The sequence below is a fragment of the Emys orbicularis genome, chromosome 6 (genome assembly GCF_028017835.1).
Source record: "Emys orbicularis isolate rEmyOrb1 chromosome 6, rEmyOrb1.hap1, whole genome shotgun sequence".
Lineage (NCBI taxonomy): Eukaryota > Metazoa > Chordata > Testudines > Emydidae > Emys > Emys orbicularis.
In genome coordinates, this window is record NC_088688.1 from 100,554,265 (window position 1) to 100,572,251 (window position 17,987).

General features: G+C 38.9%; 1 protein-coding gene across 1 annotated transcript in view; it reads right to left on the minus strand.

The window, feature by feature from the left end:
* The window catches only part of LOC135880484 (guanine nucleotide-binding protein G(q) subunit alpha), a 209,702-nt gene extending 192,365 nt beyond the window's left edge, over positions 1–17,337 (minus strand). The window contains exon 1 of the mRNA XM_065406787.1: positions 17,062–17,337. Coding sequence (XP_065262859.1) covers positions 17,062–17,197 — 136 coding nt within the window. The 5' untranslated portion in view covers positions 17,198–17,337. The remainder of the gene's footprint in view (positions 1–17,061) is intronic.
* Between the last annotated feature and the right edge of the window lie 650 nt (positions 17,338–17,987).

Sequence of the window (17,987 nt, forward strand, 5' to 3'; positions counted from 1 at the left end):
GCTCTTGTTCCAGCTCAGGTGGTAGCTAGGGGATTCTTCATGATGGCTTCTCTCTCCTCTCTCTTCTGTTCCACCCCTTTATATATCTTTTGCATAAGGCGGGAACCCTTTGTCCCTCTGGGTTTCCACCCCCCCTCACTGGAAAAGCACCAGGTTAAAGATGGATTCCAGTTCAGGTGACATGATCACATGTCACTGCAAGACTTCATTACTCACTTGCCAGCACACACATATACAGGGAGACTCACAGGTAAACAGCCATCTGCAGACAGGGGGAGTCATCAAGATTCCAAACCATCATTAATGGCCCACACTTTACATAATTACAATAGGCCCTCAGAGTTACATTTTATATTTCTAGTTTTAGATACAAGAGTGGTACATTTACACAAATCAGATGATCATACTCAGTAGATTATAAGCTTTGTAATGATACCTTACAAGAGACCTTTTGCATGAAGCATATCCCAGTTACGTTACATTCACTTATTACCGTATTTTCTCTAAAACTATCCCAGTTACATTATATTGACTTATTATCAAGTTTTTATAAAACCATATAGACTGCACAACGTCACAACAGGTACTTAGCACCTTTGAAAAATCAGGTCACTCATTTTGATGCTTCAGTATGGATACAACAGGCTAACTATTGGCACCTACATTTTAAAAAATTTGGTCTAAATTCCCTCAAAAGTTTTAAAAAAGAACCACCCCATTATTCAGAATGAGATTATAATTGCAGCATAAACGGTATGTCAAAGCAGACTGTAAATGCCACAATATACTATGAATTGGTACCGCAAAATACTGCACACACATAAAAATGAGGTGTATGACTATGGTTGTAGATACATGAGGGGGCCTTCCCATGTCATAGTGTACACAGGGTCCCAGATTGTTTTACACCATTTTTGTGAATGGATACTATGCTGCCTGCTGGCAAGCTTAATGGCCACACAGACAATGACCACATGGAGATTTAACTTACCAACCGCTATTACACTAAGCCCAAGAATAACTGCCCTCATGCAGTTCCCTGCAGATGGTGGTCTCAAGTCAGGGCATGTTTATATATGTTTAAAAAAAAGTTGTTAGTGCTCCTGAAGGCAAGAAACTGAGCCAGGCAGAGCACAGCCAAGAGCTGTTTTATCTCTGCCACTTCACCTTATTCCTGAAAACCCATTACAGTCCTGAATTAAGTATTTAGAATGTATATACTTGTGTTTGTATAGCATGGCCATATACTTTCTCTTCACAGAATCAGAGCACAAGGAAATGAAAGTGTCATACATTCAGCATGGAAGGATAAGTCTGGAAACATGACAGGATGGTCTAACACCCACTCATTACACCTCTATCATAATCAGTATTGAAGGTTAAGATGATGTTTTTTAAAAAATACAGTTCAGGACTTGTCTACATGAGTACATTCAGAAAAGTTACCGGTAATTTGAATTAACTTTCAAAATGGATTAGTTAAACCCACATTAAACACCTGTGTGGACACTCTTATTTAGAATTAAAGTGGCCTTAATTCATTTTAATTTAAGGTACTTCCAAAGTAAATTAAACTATACCAAATTATGGCCACTTTAATTCTGAAAAAGAGCATCTACACAGGCATTTAATATGGTTTAACTAATCCACTCTGAAAGTTAATTCAAATTAACTTTCCTGAGTATCCCCATATAGGCAGGCCCTCATTTTCCTCTTTATGGCCCTGATCCTGCCAACTGCTTCACACAGGCAGACCTAGGGTTGCCAACTTTCTAATCGCACAAAACCAAACACCCTTGCCCCGCCCCCTGCCCCTTCTCCAAGGCCCCGCCCCCACTCACTCCATCCCCCGTCCTTCTGTCGCTCTCTCTCCCCCACCATTACTCACTTTCACTGGACTAGGGCAGCTGGTTGGGATCCAGCGGGGGTGTAGGCTCCGGCTTGGGATGCGGGTTCTGGGATGGGGCCGGGGATGAGGAGTTTGGAGTGCAGGAGGGGGCTCTGGGCTGGGGCCGAGTTCGGACTGTGGGAGGGGGCATGGACTCCAGCTGGGGATGTGGGCTCTGGGGTGCTGGAGGGGTTCAGGGCTGGGGCAGATGGTTGGGGTGTGGGAGGGAATACGGCGATGCTTACCTCAGGTGGCTCCCGGAAATGGCTGGCATGTCCGGTTCCTAGGTGGAGGGGCCAGGAGACTGTGTGTGTTGCCCGCAGCTTCAGGCGCCGCCCCTGTAGCTCCCATTGCCCGCGGTTCTCAGCCAATAGGAGCTGCGGAGCCAGCTGCTTCTAGACATGCCAGCCGCTTCCGGGAGCCACAGCAGGCAGGGAGCCCGCCTTAGCCCTGCTGCGTTGCCAAACAGACTTTTAGCGGCCCGGTCAGCAGTGCTGACCAGAGCCACCAGGGTCCCTTTTCGACCGGGCATTCTGGTCGAAAACCGGACGCCTAGCAACCCTAGGCCAACCCTGTGTGTGTACAGAATCCCATTGAAGACAATGGGCCTTCAGACAGGTGCATGAGGTTTAGAGTAGCTTGCAGGGTCAGAGACGATATTTGACCTTATGCCAGAAAAATCATGACAATATTCTATAACTTATTTTTAAACAAACTAAGTTCTTCCCCATCAGTACAAATTCCAGTGACTGCTCCAGCTGTGTTATCTGCACAAGGGCTTCCAGAGTTGCTAAGATCCTGCAGTCCAGTGTCTCCTAGCATTTTTAACATAACATCAATTGGACCTGCTCTGACAGTGTGAAATTTTTATCCAAAATCCTATAGAAAACACCTATGTATCTACATTTTAGGTTGAAATCTCTTCCATCCTTATTCTGATGTATTGTGCCAGTGGCACCAACTAAGACCAAATTGTCAATGTAAAACAATTATGAAACAGCAATATTCTAAGTAGTAGAGGGTTTCTGGGGTATCAAGCTGCGTATTACTCCAACAAGTAACACATTTACTCAACAATAGAAAATTAAAATTTAAAGCAAAGGCAATTGAAAAACCATACAGCAACTCTGTAAGATCTTCTATGCAGGGAACATGACTTTCTTATACATTTTGTAAAGCACTATATGATTGCAGTGCTATGTAAGCAATTATTAAGAGAACAAAAGACCTCCTTGTTTAGATCCTGTTCACTGCAGAGGCTGTACAACTTATTTTATTTTAGATATATATTTTATATATATATAAAAATAAAAAGAATGGACAGAACAACATGGAGGATAAAAAATCATGTTTTAAAATTCTGCACCTACTCTGTTATATGGTATATTGCATAGGCCGAAAGGCAATGTCTGCATACATACAAAAAATGTCAGACAAGAGATTACCTGAAAACAGTATTTTGAAGTGGATTTTTTAAATGAAACCTTTACTATAACTATATCCAAAAGAGAAGCAAACTCACATTAACACTAGTGTTCGGAGAAAGGCTCCTCACTGAGGAAGATAGACATTTCTTAGGGCAAAACTACTCAAAGGTAAATCATTACCTGCCTTCCCGAATACTATAGAGTTTGGCATTTATCACTGGGAATATAGCCAAATTAGGCTGTTGGCAAATTCAGAACACATTGTTTATCTGGTTTTGGTTCAAAGTAGGGCTGTCAAATGATTTTTTTTTAAAATTGCAATTAATCGTGAGATTTTAAAAAATAGTCGCAGTTAATTGCAGTTTTCATTCCACGGTTAAACAATAATAGAATACAAATTTACATTTATTATGAATATTTTGGATGCTTTTCTACATTTTTAAATATAATGATTTCAATTACAAGACAGAACATAAGGTATATAGTGCTCACTTCATATTATTTTTTATTTTGATTACACAAATTTGCATTGTATAGATGATAAACAAAAGAAATATTATTTTCCAATTCACCTCATACAAGTACTGTAGTGTAATCTCCTTATTGGGGAAGTGTAACTTACAATTGTAGAATTATTATTTTACATAACTGCATTCAAAAACAAAATAATGTAAAACTTTAGAGCCTACAAGTCCACTCAGTCCTACTTCTTGTTCAGCCAATCCCTAAGACAAATAAGTTTGTTTACATTTACGGGAGATAATGCTGCCCGCTTCTTATTAATAATTCTGTCTCAGATAGGAAGCAGGGGGTGAATAAAATCAAGTAATCCCCTCCCCCCCCAAAAAAAGAAGAAAGTAGGGGGAGAACCAAAAATTACTTCAGACATTTAAAAAAAATGCTCCTAGCTAATATTATTTCTGAACCTGAATGGCAAAATAGTCAGGTTTAAACTGCTCACAAACCAGCTGAAAGTTCAGTTTTAACTAAGATATACCAAGTGAAGTAGATCAGATTCACTTAATTACAAACTAACAAAGTATACACAATTGAGACTCAATAATTCTCCCTTGTTGACATGCAAAAACCAATAACTCTCACAAACCACAGTGGCATTACAAACCCCCACTTCTCAGCAAAGAATCAGCTGCACACCTTAGGTAGAAGAAGAAAGATAGGCAAATCTACCCTCAAACTGTTTGCTCTTCCTTCCTATGGAATGAACTGCTAAATCAGGTTAAGCAGCAGACTAGGTAATTTCTATCTTTGTACAGACAAGAGTAAATGTTACTATGTCCTCCATGTTACTTACGATTTCAATACTGGAATCAATAGAGAACATGAGGAAAGAGAGCATAATTTTCCCCTCCTTGAGACTTCCTTCCTAATAGAAAATAAGTATGCTTTCAGTTACAATTTCAAAAGTGGAAAACAAAAACATTATCCCACCCACAATTCAGTAGCAAGGAAGAGGTTTAAATGTATTCTAAGAAACTTTTTATAACCCAAAGTACAAATCAGTTTGGATTTTAAGGGCTCCCTAGGACCAGTTTCTCATTATGGAAAAAACATTGTAATCTTCACAAAAATGTAACATGAAAAAGACATGAGTGAATTTTATTAAAACATTGTTTGCACAATTTCCACTGAAACAAAGATGACAGTGCCCTACCATTTCCTGGATCAAACAAACAAAAGTTTATTTTTAACAAGATTTGATGGCTCCATGGTCTAAAGGATAAAGGAGACTCATCTCTAAATCACTGACTCTAGCACAGTCCAGGTCAATAGTGATCAAAAGTCATTCAGACAGCTGTTCGGTGGCCTACCTTAAGAGTTGTTGGCTCTCATTAGTTGACAGTGATCAGGTCCACACATTATAACTAGGGCTGTCGATTAATCGCAGTTAACTCACACGATTAATTAAAAAAAATTAATTGCAATTAAAAAATTAATCACAATTAATCATAGTTTTAATTGTACTGTTAAACAATAGAATGCCAATGAAATTTATTAACTATTTTGGATGTTTTTCTACATTTTCAAATATATTGATTTCAATTACAACACAGAATACAAAGTGTACAGTGATCATTATATTATTACAAATATTTACACTGTAAAAATGATAAAAGAAATAGTATTTTTTAGTTCTCCTCATACAAAGTACCGCAGTGCAATCTCTTTTCGTGAAAGCGCAACTTACAAATGTAGATTTTTTTTTTGTTACATAACTGCACTCAAAAACAAAACAATGTAAAACTTTAGAGCCTATAAGTCCACTCAGTCCTACTTCCTGTGCAGCCAATCGCTAAGAGAAAAAAGTTTGTTTACATTCATGGAAGATAATGCTGCTGGCTTCTTATTTACAGTGTCACCTGAAAGTGAGAACAGATGTTTGCATGACACTTTTGTAGACAGCACTGCAAGATATTTACGTGCCAGATATGCTAAAAGTCGTATGCCCCTTCATGCTTTGGCCACCATTCCAGAAGACATAATTCCATGCTAATGATGCTCGTTAAAAAAATAATGCGTTAATCAAATTTGTGCCTGAACTCCTTGGGGGAGAATTGCATGTCTCCTGCTCTGTGTTTTACCCACATTCTGCCATATATTTCATGTTATATCAGTCTTGGATAATGACCCAGCATGTTGTTCATTTTAAGAACACTTTCACTGCAGATTTGACAAAACACAAAGAATGTACCAATGTGAGATTTCTAAAGATAGATACTGCACTGGACCCAACATTTAAGAATCTGAAGTGCCTTCCAGAATCTGAGAGGGACGAGGTGTGGAGCATGCTTACAGAATTCTTAAAAGAGCAACACTACGATGCAGAAACTACAGAACCCAAATCACCAAAAAGGAAAAATCAACCTTCTGCTGGTGACATCTGACTTAGATAATGAAAATGAACATGCATTGGTCTGCATTGCTTTGGATCGTTATCAAGCAGAATCCGTCATCAGCCTGGACATATATCCTCTGGAACAGTGGTTGAAGCATGAAGGGACATATGAAACTTTAGCGCATCTTGCATGTAAATATCTTGCAACACTGGCTACAACAGTGCCATGAGAGCACCTATTCTCACTTTCAGGTGACATTGTAAACAAGAAGCAGGCAGTATTATCTCCTGCAAATGTAAACAAACTTGTTTCTCTTAGTGATTGGCTGAACAAGAAGTAAGACTTGTAGGCTCTAAAGTTTTACATTGATTTATTTTTGAATGGAGTTATTTTTTGTACATAACTCTACATTTGTAAGTTCAACTTTCATGATAAAGAGATTGCACTACAGTACTTGAATTAAGTGAACTGAAAAATACTATTTCTTTTATTTTTACAGTGCAAATATTTATAATAAATATAAAGTGAGCACTGTATAACTTTGTATTCTGTGTTGTAATTGAAATTTGAAAATGTGGAAAACATCCAAAAATATTTATATAAATGGCATTCTATTTTTGTTTAACAGCGTGATTAATCGGGATTAATTGTTTTAAATTGCTTGACATCCCTAATTACAACTACTACCCCAAAACGAGCACCCTCTTTTGGCAACATCAGCAGAAAGGGCAAGGATTAATTTGTCACGGAGACTGCCTTCTGCTAGGCAAAGATTAGAGTTAACATGTCAGTGTCCTGACACACACACACAACACTCCCAAAAAAACCAAAAAGGTGAAAGACTAAATATGACCAAGAGCAGTTAAAGCAAAGGACCGGGACTCAGGAGATCTTGGCTCTTTATACAGTACAACCACGGGCAAGTTGCTTAACCCTGTTCTTAGTTGCCATGTCTGCAAAAAAGGGATAACACTAAGCTACCTCACATGAGGGTGTTGTAGAAGTGGAAAGTATTTTAAGCATCCATATTGATGTCTCTCAGTGAAGCTAAAGGATTAGCTGAGTTTTATTGTCATTTTCTATTTATTTTAAACTCTGTGGTTGTAATTATTGTTCCTTCCTGCAACACATCTTCAAAAGACTTTCACTGCAAACCTAAGTGTATTATTTCAGCCCACTTGCACTACAGTCCATTAAACATTTATTTGTAACAATCAAATTATGCCAGTACAGTCTGTGGTATAAGATCCTGTTAAAGATACCTGGACTATTCCTTTATCAAAGTTTTCAGCATTCATTACCAGTATCCATTTGGACTACTAGATACATTGGTTTTCAGCTTTCACACTGGCAACAACATCAAACTAATTATGTTTATGGAGCAAAAGAGAGAAAGTGTCTACCTTCAAGTAACATTGCATTTCTAGCTAATCAATAGTAGAAATGGCACTCTGAAGTGCTTAATAAATCCAGTATCAGAGTAAAATATATTTGTGCAAAAGTGTCCAATACTTGATGCCCAGTTTTCCAAGCATGCTAGGTTCCTAAAAACACAAGGAATGATGGCATCTTTTCCATTTTGTAAGTGTTTGAGTTTTTCTAGCCTTATAAGTTAATGGTCACCACTAAGGAAACCTTTTGTCTGACTTCCTGGCTGACACCCATTTACCCAGAAATGTGGGTTGGAATAGCTCTAGGAGCAAAATAATTACTATTAAGATTACAGATTGGAGACTTCAATATTTTTCCTATGATGGGAATACAGAAGAAGGGAGAAAAGCAACTTTCCTCAACTCACATATACGTTCTCATCCAGTGCAAAGATTCCAGCCAGAGACTTTCCATGCTGCTCCTGTACCTCAATTTGCACCTTATATAGCACTAAGCCACTAAAGGCTGTGCATTACTTAGCGACTGGGTATGTCTCAGGCACCTTGTGAGGCATGAGAATGGTGGAAGAATGCTTCAGCAACCTGAGTTCACTAACAGTCTGGAATAGCTAACTTCTGTTGGAGTAGGTCACATTAATTTGAATTGTAAACTTTTTTTATTACTAAATCAAATGTCTGTATGCATGCATTAAAAGCAGCTTCTAGCTCATTTTCCAAAAGTTAGGGGTACTTCATGGGATTACAAAACAGAAATGCCATGATGCCATATGTGCTGCCCTTTGGGTTGGTGATGAAATCTTAGCTATGTATCATTGGAAGTTGGTGCATGACTGTGACCTAACTAAAAAAGGACCATCCAACCAATCAGGGCCCAGAGCTATACTTGGATCCCATTCATTCACAGAATCTAACAGCACAGATCTGCACTGCAGCTGGCACACTAAAAGCCTTCTTTATCTTCTGCCTTTCCACTTTACTGATATGAATGATTAGTGTTTTCAATAATTTCAGGATATTTTACTGGTTTAGTTTATATACATACATACATATATTGTATATCTGAATGGGGGAGTCACCTCCCTTTATTAAAAGACTGAGATGAGGAATGGCTACCAAACACAAAAATAACTGAAACTGTAGTATGCAAGCTCAACAGCCTCATTCTTCCATGCAACCAGTCCTTTACAAACCTACAAATGACAAATCTATAGACAATTACCCCTCTAGTTCAGTCTCTCCATATAACATTACTTACTGTGGAAACAATCTGCATCTAGAACATTAAAGATTAATGTTGAATCTTTTAAGATTTAACTTGAAACACTATTTATGCTGTACTTGGAATTTCCCCGGTAAGATTTATTTTCAACCCTTTTCTGATACTGTAGGTGTATTTGTTACTGAAACTAAATATTGAGTCCTGGGCCCTGATATATTAAAAGCTCACTTCTTTGTACTGTGTTTAATACAATCCCTAGAGCATGGACGCTTAGTGACCTGCCACTGAGAATACTGCATACATTCTCTCTCAGTATTCAGCAACTTATTTCCTAAATTCATGTCCTTGCTTGGTCTTGATACTGTTTTCTTGCTGTTGGTCTTTGCCAGTCAGACTTTTTATAGATATTAGAACAGCAAATAAAAGGTGGATGTTGAAAAACTTCCCATAATTTTATTAGTAACATCTGTTCACACAAAATAGTGTTGAAGTGTGAGAATAGATCTTTTCTGAGAGTTATTCCACTTAGTAGGGCAAGAAAAAAAATGTTCAGTCTTTATAGTATTCGGTTACTGTAACAGAGTTAATTACCAGTAATCACACATTTACCTTATAATGCTATTTCACACTTTCTTGGGATTCATTTTGCCATGATCATCACTTTACTCCAAAAGCAATAATAGCTTTCCTCTGTGAAACTGTCACTGCCATCATCCACGAACAAAAATAATTTGAGGGAGCCTACGAGGGTGGGACCATTAGTTCTAAAAATGGTAGCATTCCCAAATATCCTGTAGCAACAGGTTTCACAGAGCAGCCTTGCCTTTCCTCCCCCCCCCCCCGCACTAATTTAACATTGTTAATTGCAGTGTTGTTGTCGCTGTGTAGGCCGCAGGATATCGGAGACAAGGTGGGAAGAGGTAATATCTTTTATTGGACCAACTTCTGTTGGTGAAAGAGGAAAGACCTCTCAGCCCTCATCCTCAAAGAAAATCTGCACAACACCTTCAAAAGATGAGCCTGGGAGTTTAAATTCATAACTTTGCTAGACACTAAAAATCATGAATTTAACAGAGACACATTTATGGCTTATTACAACAATCTGTAACCTAGTAACTCCCCCCTTTTTTGCCCTATGACTGCAGAGATGTTAACTGGCTATTTCACTTTGAATGGTGTCTTATAATGTGTGTTAATTACTTATGCTAAACAATCTGTTCCATCTTGTATTTAGCTGTGATGCTCAGAGTACCTTTCTCGGCCCAGAAGAAGAGCTCGGGGTAAGAACAAAAGCTTGTCTCTCCCTCACCCACAGAAGTTGGTCCAATAAAAGATATTCCCTCACCTGCCTTGTCTCTCTAACATGGTTTATGTTCTTAAATGCAAGATGTGCATTTTGTGGTCCTTTGGCCTCTTGACATGTAAATAAAACTATGTCAGTGGGACTTACATGTGCATTTAGGACATGAGCCAACTCCCATTGATTTGAATGGGAATTAGATCACTGTAACAGAAAAATTAAGGATACTGCACAGTATCCTTGTAAACAAGAGCTTCCTTGATAGTCCATTAAAAATTAATAATACATTCATTTTAAAGTAACATCAGCAAAACTGTGCCTTTCTTCTTACCAGATACGACATATATTCCTCGAAAGGCATAGTCATATTTATGCCCATCAATACAGCTCTGCATCCATAATAAAATATTAATACAAATAATTTTTCCAAAATAGGATCTGTCTACCAGTCGACTCGTAAAACACAGCCTGTTTTCCTTTTAGTTGTAAACACATTTTGTAGTATCTGACTGAAAAAAATATGCAAATGTCCAGCAGGGATTTAAAGAGGCACATTAAAAACAAAACCTAAATCACACTTCTGTCTAAAAATGTTTTACTTGTTACTTGTAACAAGTCACACCTAACACTAACAAAGAAACTAAACACAAACATTTTTTCAGGATTTTTTTGTTTTTGTTTTTTTACACTTTCTGCATTTGACAGCAATGTGTGTAGAATCACTTTAACTATTTACCTGAATAGTCAGTTTCTCCTGTTCATGTGGGTCTTTCAGAAAGCAATAGGGATGTAAAAAAATCATTAAAAATAAAATGGGACTGTAAAACCAGTTCCATTTGGCTGGGATCTCAGGAGTAACTATAGTATTTGAAACCAATTTTAACTCATTTTTAAAACGTACTACTAACAATACACCACATTTACTGCATATGAGGCTTTTCATGTTGAACACACTTGAAAATCATTACCTAGTAAATCATTAAGTAACTTAATAACTATCATCCCTACTTTTTAGTTAGGAAAACTGAGGAAAAGAGATGCATCAACTTAAAAAAAAACAACCTGTGGCACTGTGTGCGTATGATTATAAGGATTACTCCAACCCCATGCTCAAACTATAGGGACTTTATTATAGAAATACAGACAAAGCAAACCTACTCAAAATGAAGTTCAATGCCTAGTGCCAAATGCTGCTCTTTTGAAGATAACAGCTACTAAAGTTATAACCTATGTGATCTTTGATGATCACCAGAGCAGCTTAAATAATACCCTATAACACACTTTTTATATATCTATTTTTTAAAAACAGAAGTCTTTAGATGGATCTGGCTGTGGGAGGAATTACTTACCTCTACATTTCTGGTCACCCAGGACCAACAATTTCTAATCCACACCAAATGACTATATATATATATATATATATATATATATATATATATATATATATATATACACACACACACACACACACACCTCTACCCCGATATAACGCGGTCTTTGGGAGCCAAAAAATCTTACCACGTTATAGGTGAAACCACGTTATATCGGGGGAGCGGCGGCAAGGCTCCCGGGGATCCCCACAGTGGCCAGAGCGCCAAGCCTTTTAAAGCGCCGCCCGAGCCCCACTGCTGGAGCCCTGGGGTAGCAGCGGCAGGGCTCCAGCCGTGATTTAAAGAGCCCCGGGCTCAGGCCACTGCGGGGAGCCCTGGGCCCTTTAAATTGCCACCCAAGCCCCGCTGCCGGAGCCCCGGGGTAGCGGCGGCAGGGCTCCAGTGGTGATTTAAAGAGCCCAGGGCTCTGGCCCCTGCAGGGAGCCCCGGACCCTTTAAATCTCCGCCCGAGCCCCGCTGCCGGATATAACGCAGTAAAGCAGCCCCGCCCTCCAGAGCGCTGCTTTACCGCGTTATATCCGAATTCGTGTTATATTGGGACTCGTTATATCGGGGTAGAGGTGTGTGTATATAATATATACACACACACACACACACACACACACACACACAGAATTTCTATTTAAGAATCTCTTTCAGTTGTTTGCCTTATTCTGGCCAGCCAGTCAAATCTGAATTTGGGCACAATTTGTTTCTGAGCATCTTAGTCACTGAAATAAGCATACTATGAAAAATAAACAATGTGTGGCTGAAATGGCAAGCTTTCAATAGCTAGGCCAATGTATGTATAAACAGGAAATTCAATTATGTGAGATTTCTCCCAAATTCCTTATTTAATACTGTTCACATTCTGGAGTACATATATCTCAGCAATATAACACACCGATTGCTATTTACTGCATCGTTTTGTACAAGAAACTGCAATACTGTCAGGTTCTATTTCAATAAACCATGTGTAGCAGTTAAATTACATAAAAAAATAAGGGATCCAAAACGTATCTGTCAGAGATGATAGTGCTACCATACACCAGTGTAATCCATTCTTGGTTTAATGGACTCACCTCCTCCTCAAATACTTTAGTGAAGGTCGAACATCTTCATTATCCGAAAGTCCTAGATTTTCCATTGGGATCGCTAATTTAACTGACTTATGTATCAAAATGCATGTTACCTGATAGATCTGCTACTGGATACTCATCTGAGGAGGTTCAAGAATGTTTTTCCAGTTAAGGTTGGCTGCAATTTATACTCACTCAACTGGCTTAATTTCCACATGTTTCAGTTGATAGCATATGAAGAATGCAAGTGTTTTGCTAAAATCACCTATATTTTTGAGACCTCACTTCATTTTAGAGACCTGCTATCTCAAATGCAGAGAACATCTAAACCTGGAGAACCATGCTTTCAGGGTGACATAATACCAGCAGGCAAACATTTAACTTAGCCACCTATCAGAGTTACAGAAGGGATCAATTTTGTTCTCAGATATGCAAAGAAGTTCCCATTGAAGAGAATGGTAGTTGTCCTTATGCATGTATAAGGGCAGAATTTGGCCAATAGTGGAGGCCTAAGGCCAGGATCTACTTCTTAGACCCACACGTGACTACCACTCCCCAAAGAGAACTCCCACTTTTGACAATGGGAGTGGTATGCAAAGAATAATCACAGCATATGGCACTTAATACTTACAAGATAAACAATAAAATATTTTATTGTTAACAGTTTCCAATATATTGATATAAAACATAATTCCTTCTGCTCTGCCAATAATAAAAGTGTTTTTACAGCCAAGAGCAAAGAATAGATGATTAACTTTAAATTCTGGAGAACAGTTATAGGGTTTTACAAAATGTTCAACAGAAATCCAGAAAGAATTTGGAAAACACAACAGATTTAAAACCAAATCATTAGAAAACTCAGTTTGATCCAAAATGTCCTAAACATTACAGCCAATTTGTATTAGCGAGAGGACTGTTTTTTCCTTTTAATAATACATTTCAATACTCAGTTCTGGAAGATAGCTGTTTCAAATTAAAATGATAAGAAATGCTTCACCTAATTTTAAAAACAGCTCACAGAAGACTGATGTGCAATTTAGTGTCTGAAACTGACATTTTAATATTTAATCACTTAAAGCATTTACTTTTAAAGTCATCTTTTAAAATTAATCTTACCATGAATTGCAATACAAGTTTGCAAAACAAGCTACAACATTTGAAACTCACTGATCTAAAAGAAAATTAAATTCATAATCACTAGTATACATAATGTACAAAGAAGGCTATACACAATAAGTGAATGTGATGCAGTAACTGTGTAGTACACAATTGGGAGGGAGAAATATCCTCACATTGTAAAGAAACATTACAATCTCAACTAAGTATGGGGGGAAATGCTTCTCTTTCCAACCATGACCTAGAAAAATGCTTACTTTTCTCATGTTCTGTACTATACATATGAGTTTGTATATGCTTACAAAATTACATATACACAAGTAGAAGAAAAACAGATCACACACCTGCTCTTTATATGTAGTTTGTCCATAATAAAGTAACAAATAAAATCAAAATAATGAGCTGTTCTGATATTGTGCTCACCAGAAACTATCTATTACAGAAATTAGTACGATTTTATATTAAGAAGAAATACTTATAGAAAAAGGCACTTTAGAAAATGTCATGCTAGGCCACTCAGGAGCATAAGTACCATTTTCAAAAGCACCTAACCCACTTAGGCTCCTAATTCCCAGGGTGCTTTTGGAAATGGGACTGAGTACCTAACTTAGGCACTAAACGTGGGTCAAAGTGGCTTCTGACAATTCTACCCAAAGCCTACATAAAATAAAATGAAGCACTATTTTACATATTGGGGGGAATAGGACACAGTCAACTTGCAATCAATTAACAAAAATAGTTTATGTAATTTCAGATATTACTCCTTCTCTGAATCTCACCAGTTTTTATGACTTTATAATGACTTTTCCTATTTTTTAAAATTTCTCTCTCTTTCCTTGCTGTATCAAAGACCCACACAAACAACAGGGAAAACTGAGTAACTGACTATACAGGAGAAGCAGTGGGAGTGACTAAATACAAACTGCTGTCAAATACACAAAATAAGCCAACTGAAAAAATATTTCCCCCCTCAAATCTGTTTCAGTACAGTAATTTTAGCCCTAGGCCCTGCGAGCAGCTTTGTGCAGGTAGATCCCTCAACCTGCACTGAGCCCCAGTGACTTCAAGGGGAGTCTGCCTGCACAGAGCTCCTTGCAGGATCAGAACCTTAGGTGTTAATTGTGACACCAGTATATACTCCATTAACAGTCACAAGCATGATTTTTTAAGTTGACAATGTCCTTTAATTAAATTCTATGCTTTTAAAAGTAGTACAGTAAAGACTTGTATACACTAGGAATTTCTGGAGTGGTGTCACTACAGTGGTGCATATGCCCGCTGTAGATGCATTACTTTGTATAAAGCAAGGATTGCATCAGGGCAACTTCTCTCAGTTTCAAGTAAACTACACCAGTGCAAGCTCACTTTACACTAATGCAGCACATCAACACTGAAGGTTTGCACTGTTGTACCTACATAGAAAAACCCTGAGCTTTCTCAATAGTTCTATAAATTAATAGCTCTTCCGACCCATCTATTCTCGCTGAAACCGACCACCTTCACTTTGCCTAAAATAATGCCAAAATTAGGCCCTGAGTTGCCATGAGTTATACACATACTTAACTTTACAAGTGAATGGACCCCACTGAAATCAATGAGATTACTCATTCATTAAGTTAAGCATGTACATAATTGACAACAGTACTGGGGCCTAACTCTTTGAAACTATGTAAATTCATATATTTAAATCCCCCCCTATTCTGGGATCACACAGTGATTCCCCCCTAATAAATTTCCCTCTTCCCTAAAATATTGAGCAAAATCTTGTAGCATTATTGCAATTAAAAAATAAATAAAGCAGAAACAACAGACTTGTACTACAAGTCGAATATGACAAAAAAAAACTTCTTGAATATGTTAAGTCAATTTCCATAAACTAAAGCAAATGCAAGCTATATATTCTTTATGAATCCTAAAATTACCACAATGTGAAATTTAATCAATCAAAACTAGGCCAAAATCAAATAGGCAGAGCAATTTTTATTGCCAGTATTATCTCTCTCTCTCCTCCTCTCCTGATCATTCCTCCACACCCATTATTCCAAGTATAGAAGAGAAAATGCGTTAGTTAAGGAAAACTGCAAATTAATTTAAATGACTATGAACGTATTCTTTCCCATGTTTCACTTATTTTGATCCAGCTTTAACTCATTTAAAAACAATTTACCCCATATCAATAACAATCATACAAAACAAGATAGCATATTTGCACAAAACCAGGCAGTACACATCTTTTGCATGTGATATACAGTATTCAGTTTTATAACCCCACATACACCAGGCTCTAGTACAGACATTTTTTAGGCCGTTAGTGCAAAGCACAAACTATATCTACCACAGTAACTATGCATTATATTACAATAAACTGGTCATGAGCTTTTTTATTATTATTTTTAATTCAAAAGACTATTATTTTAGCAAAAACAAAAAAAAATAGAGAAATGTTGCTTTTTGTACATTAGCTATGATTATATTACAATAATACAATAATGTTGAGATTGAGGGGAAATTATGTCATATATTGTAAATTTTATTTCTTATCCAATGGGTGGATTCCAAAGATATTCAAGATCCTGTCATCCTCCAACATACTGTAGGTTATTAGTCAGTTTCATGTCTTTGTGTGTTGTTGTTGTAACAAATTAGCCTATAATCTGAGTGTAACCCTTCATCTCAGTTTACCTCATTAAATAAAAATCACACTAAAAAAATACAATCAGGCACCCAGCAACCTTTCGGAAGGCTCACAGAACAATGCAGACATTAAAGCCTGTCACCATCAATCTGCAAAGCAACTCCGCCTGCGAGTCCTTTCATTTAGCTGCTTCCTTGCAATTTCTCCCTTACACCCACCCCCAAATGTATTTGCCATTTATGTTCTCTTTTCATCTCTCTGTCACCCACCAAGCCCTATCCCCTCTCCATTTTTGGAAGGCCAGTGTCTCTCCCACATCAAATCACCTACAGGAACCAGAATCAGTTATTTACCCAGCTACATATGTATTTGCAATACATGCCCACGGATATATACCATGTAACATCGGGCATTATAGATATCTGTGCACACACACAAATGTATCTCCACCGCCACCATCATCCTCGGAGTCCGAATAAACATAATCATGTAGATTGGAAGCACCCGCGGACCTAAGGCAAGGAAACTGAGTGTAAATTGTGTCCTTCCTCCCTTCCCCTCCCCCGCACCCATGATCAGATTCCCTTTACTTTCATACTTATCAATGGATTGATACAATCTACACACACCGTATCCAGACACAGCACACACAGGCATGTCTACTGCATATGTGCCTACATGCATGTGCAAAGCTGCACCCCCAATTGGCACCTTGTGTGTGTGAGCAGCAGCAGGGGCAGCTGGCTGGGTTGGGGTGCAGGCGGCGCCTGCCTGGACTTACCCAGCAACAGCAGCTTGAGCTCCCGGCGGGCGTCCCGCTTGTCCCGGCGGAGCTGCCTCTCGATCTCATCGTTGATCCGCCTGGCTTCTTTGGCTTCCTCGCTCAGGCAGCACGCCATGATGGACTCCAGAGTCATTCTTCCTAACTGGTTCAGACACAACCCCCACCCCCCGAAAACACACACACACCCCGCACCACGGAGCGAGGGAGGCACGCGCCCTCTGCCTGCGAGCCCCCACCCGGGGACAGCAGAGCCAACGCCGGGAGAGCTCTAGATGCTACACCCGGGGAGGAAGAGAGGCAGAGAAAAGGCCCCCACCAGCAGCAGCGCAAACCCCCCTATCTCCTGCCTCTGACACTCGCTGGTTCCAACTCCTCCTCTTCTCTAATCATGCACCAAACAACAGGGAAACATCTACCGGAGCAGCAGTGCCCAGCAGAGAGGAGCAGCCCAGCACCCCACTCTTTTTCTTTCCTGCCTCCTGCAGCCACAGTCCCCAAACGTCCCTTATAAATGACACCCGCTGAAATCCCCCTCCCTCCAAAGCAACCAGCCCCTATTGAAATGCTAATCGCGACTAACCCCTCCCCCCCTTCACACACACATTTTCTTGTCTCTTCCCCCCTCCCTGACTTGAAGATCATCAGATCCTCCAGGGGGTGGTTTTGCTTGTTGCCTCTTGGAAATCTCTGAGTTTGCTTTGCTTAAGGTCTTCTTTCAAGTGGACTTTTCTTCCCGGCTTTCTTTGGGGCTGGGGCGGGGGGGTCTATTTGCTTCTGTCTTGCAAAGCAGCTGTTCTTCTTGTCCCTGCCTTTCCCTTTCTGTAAGGAAGCTAGAGGGGGTAATGCCAGAGAGGAGGAGGGAAGCAAGAGCTGTGGTGCATGTACAATATGTATCCAGCCAGCCTGACTTTTCAATGGCTCAG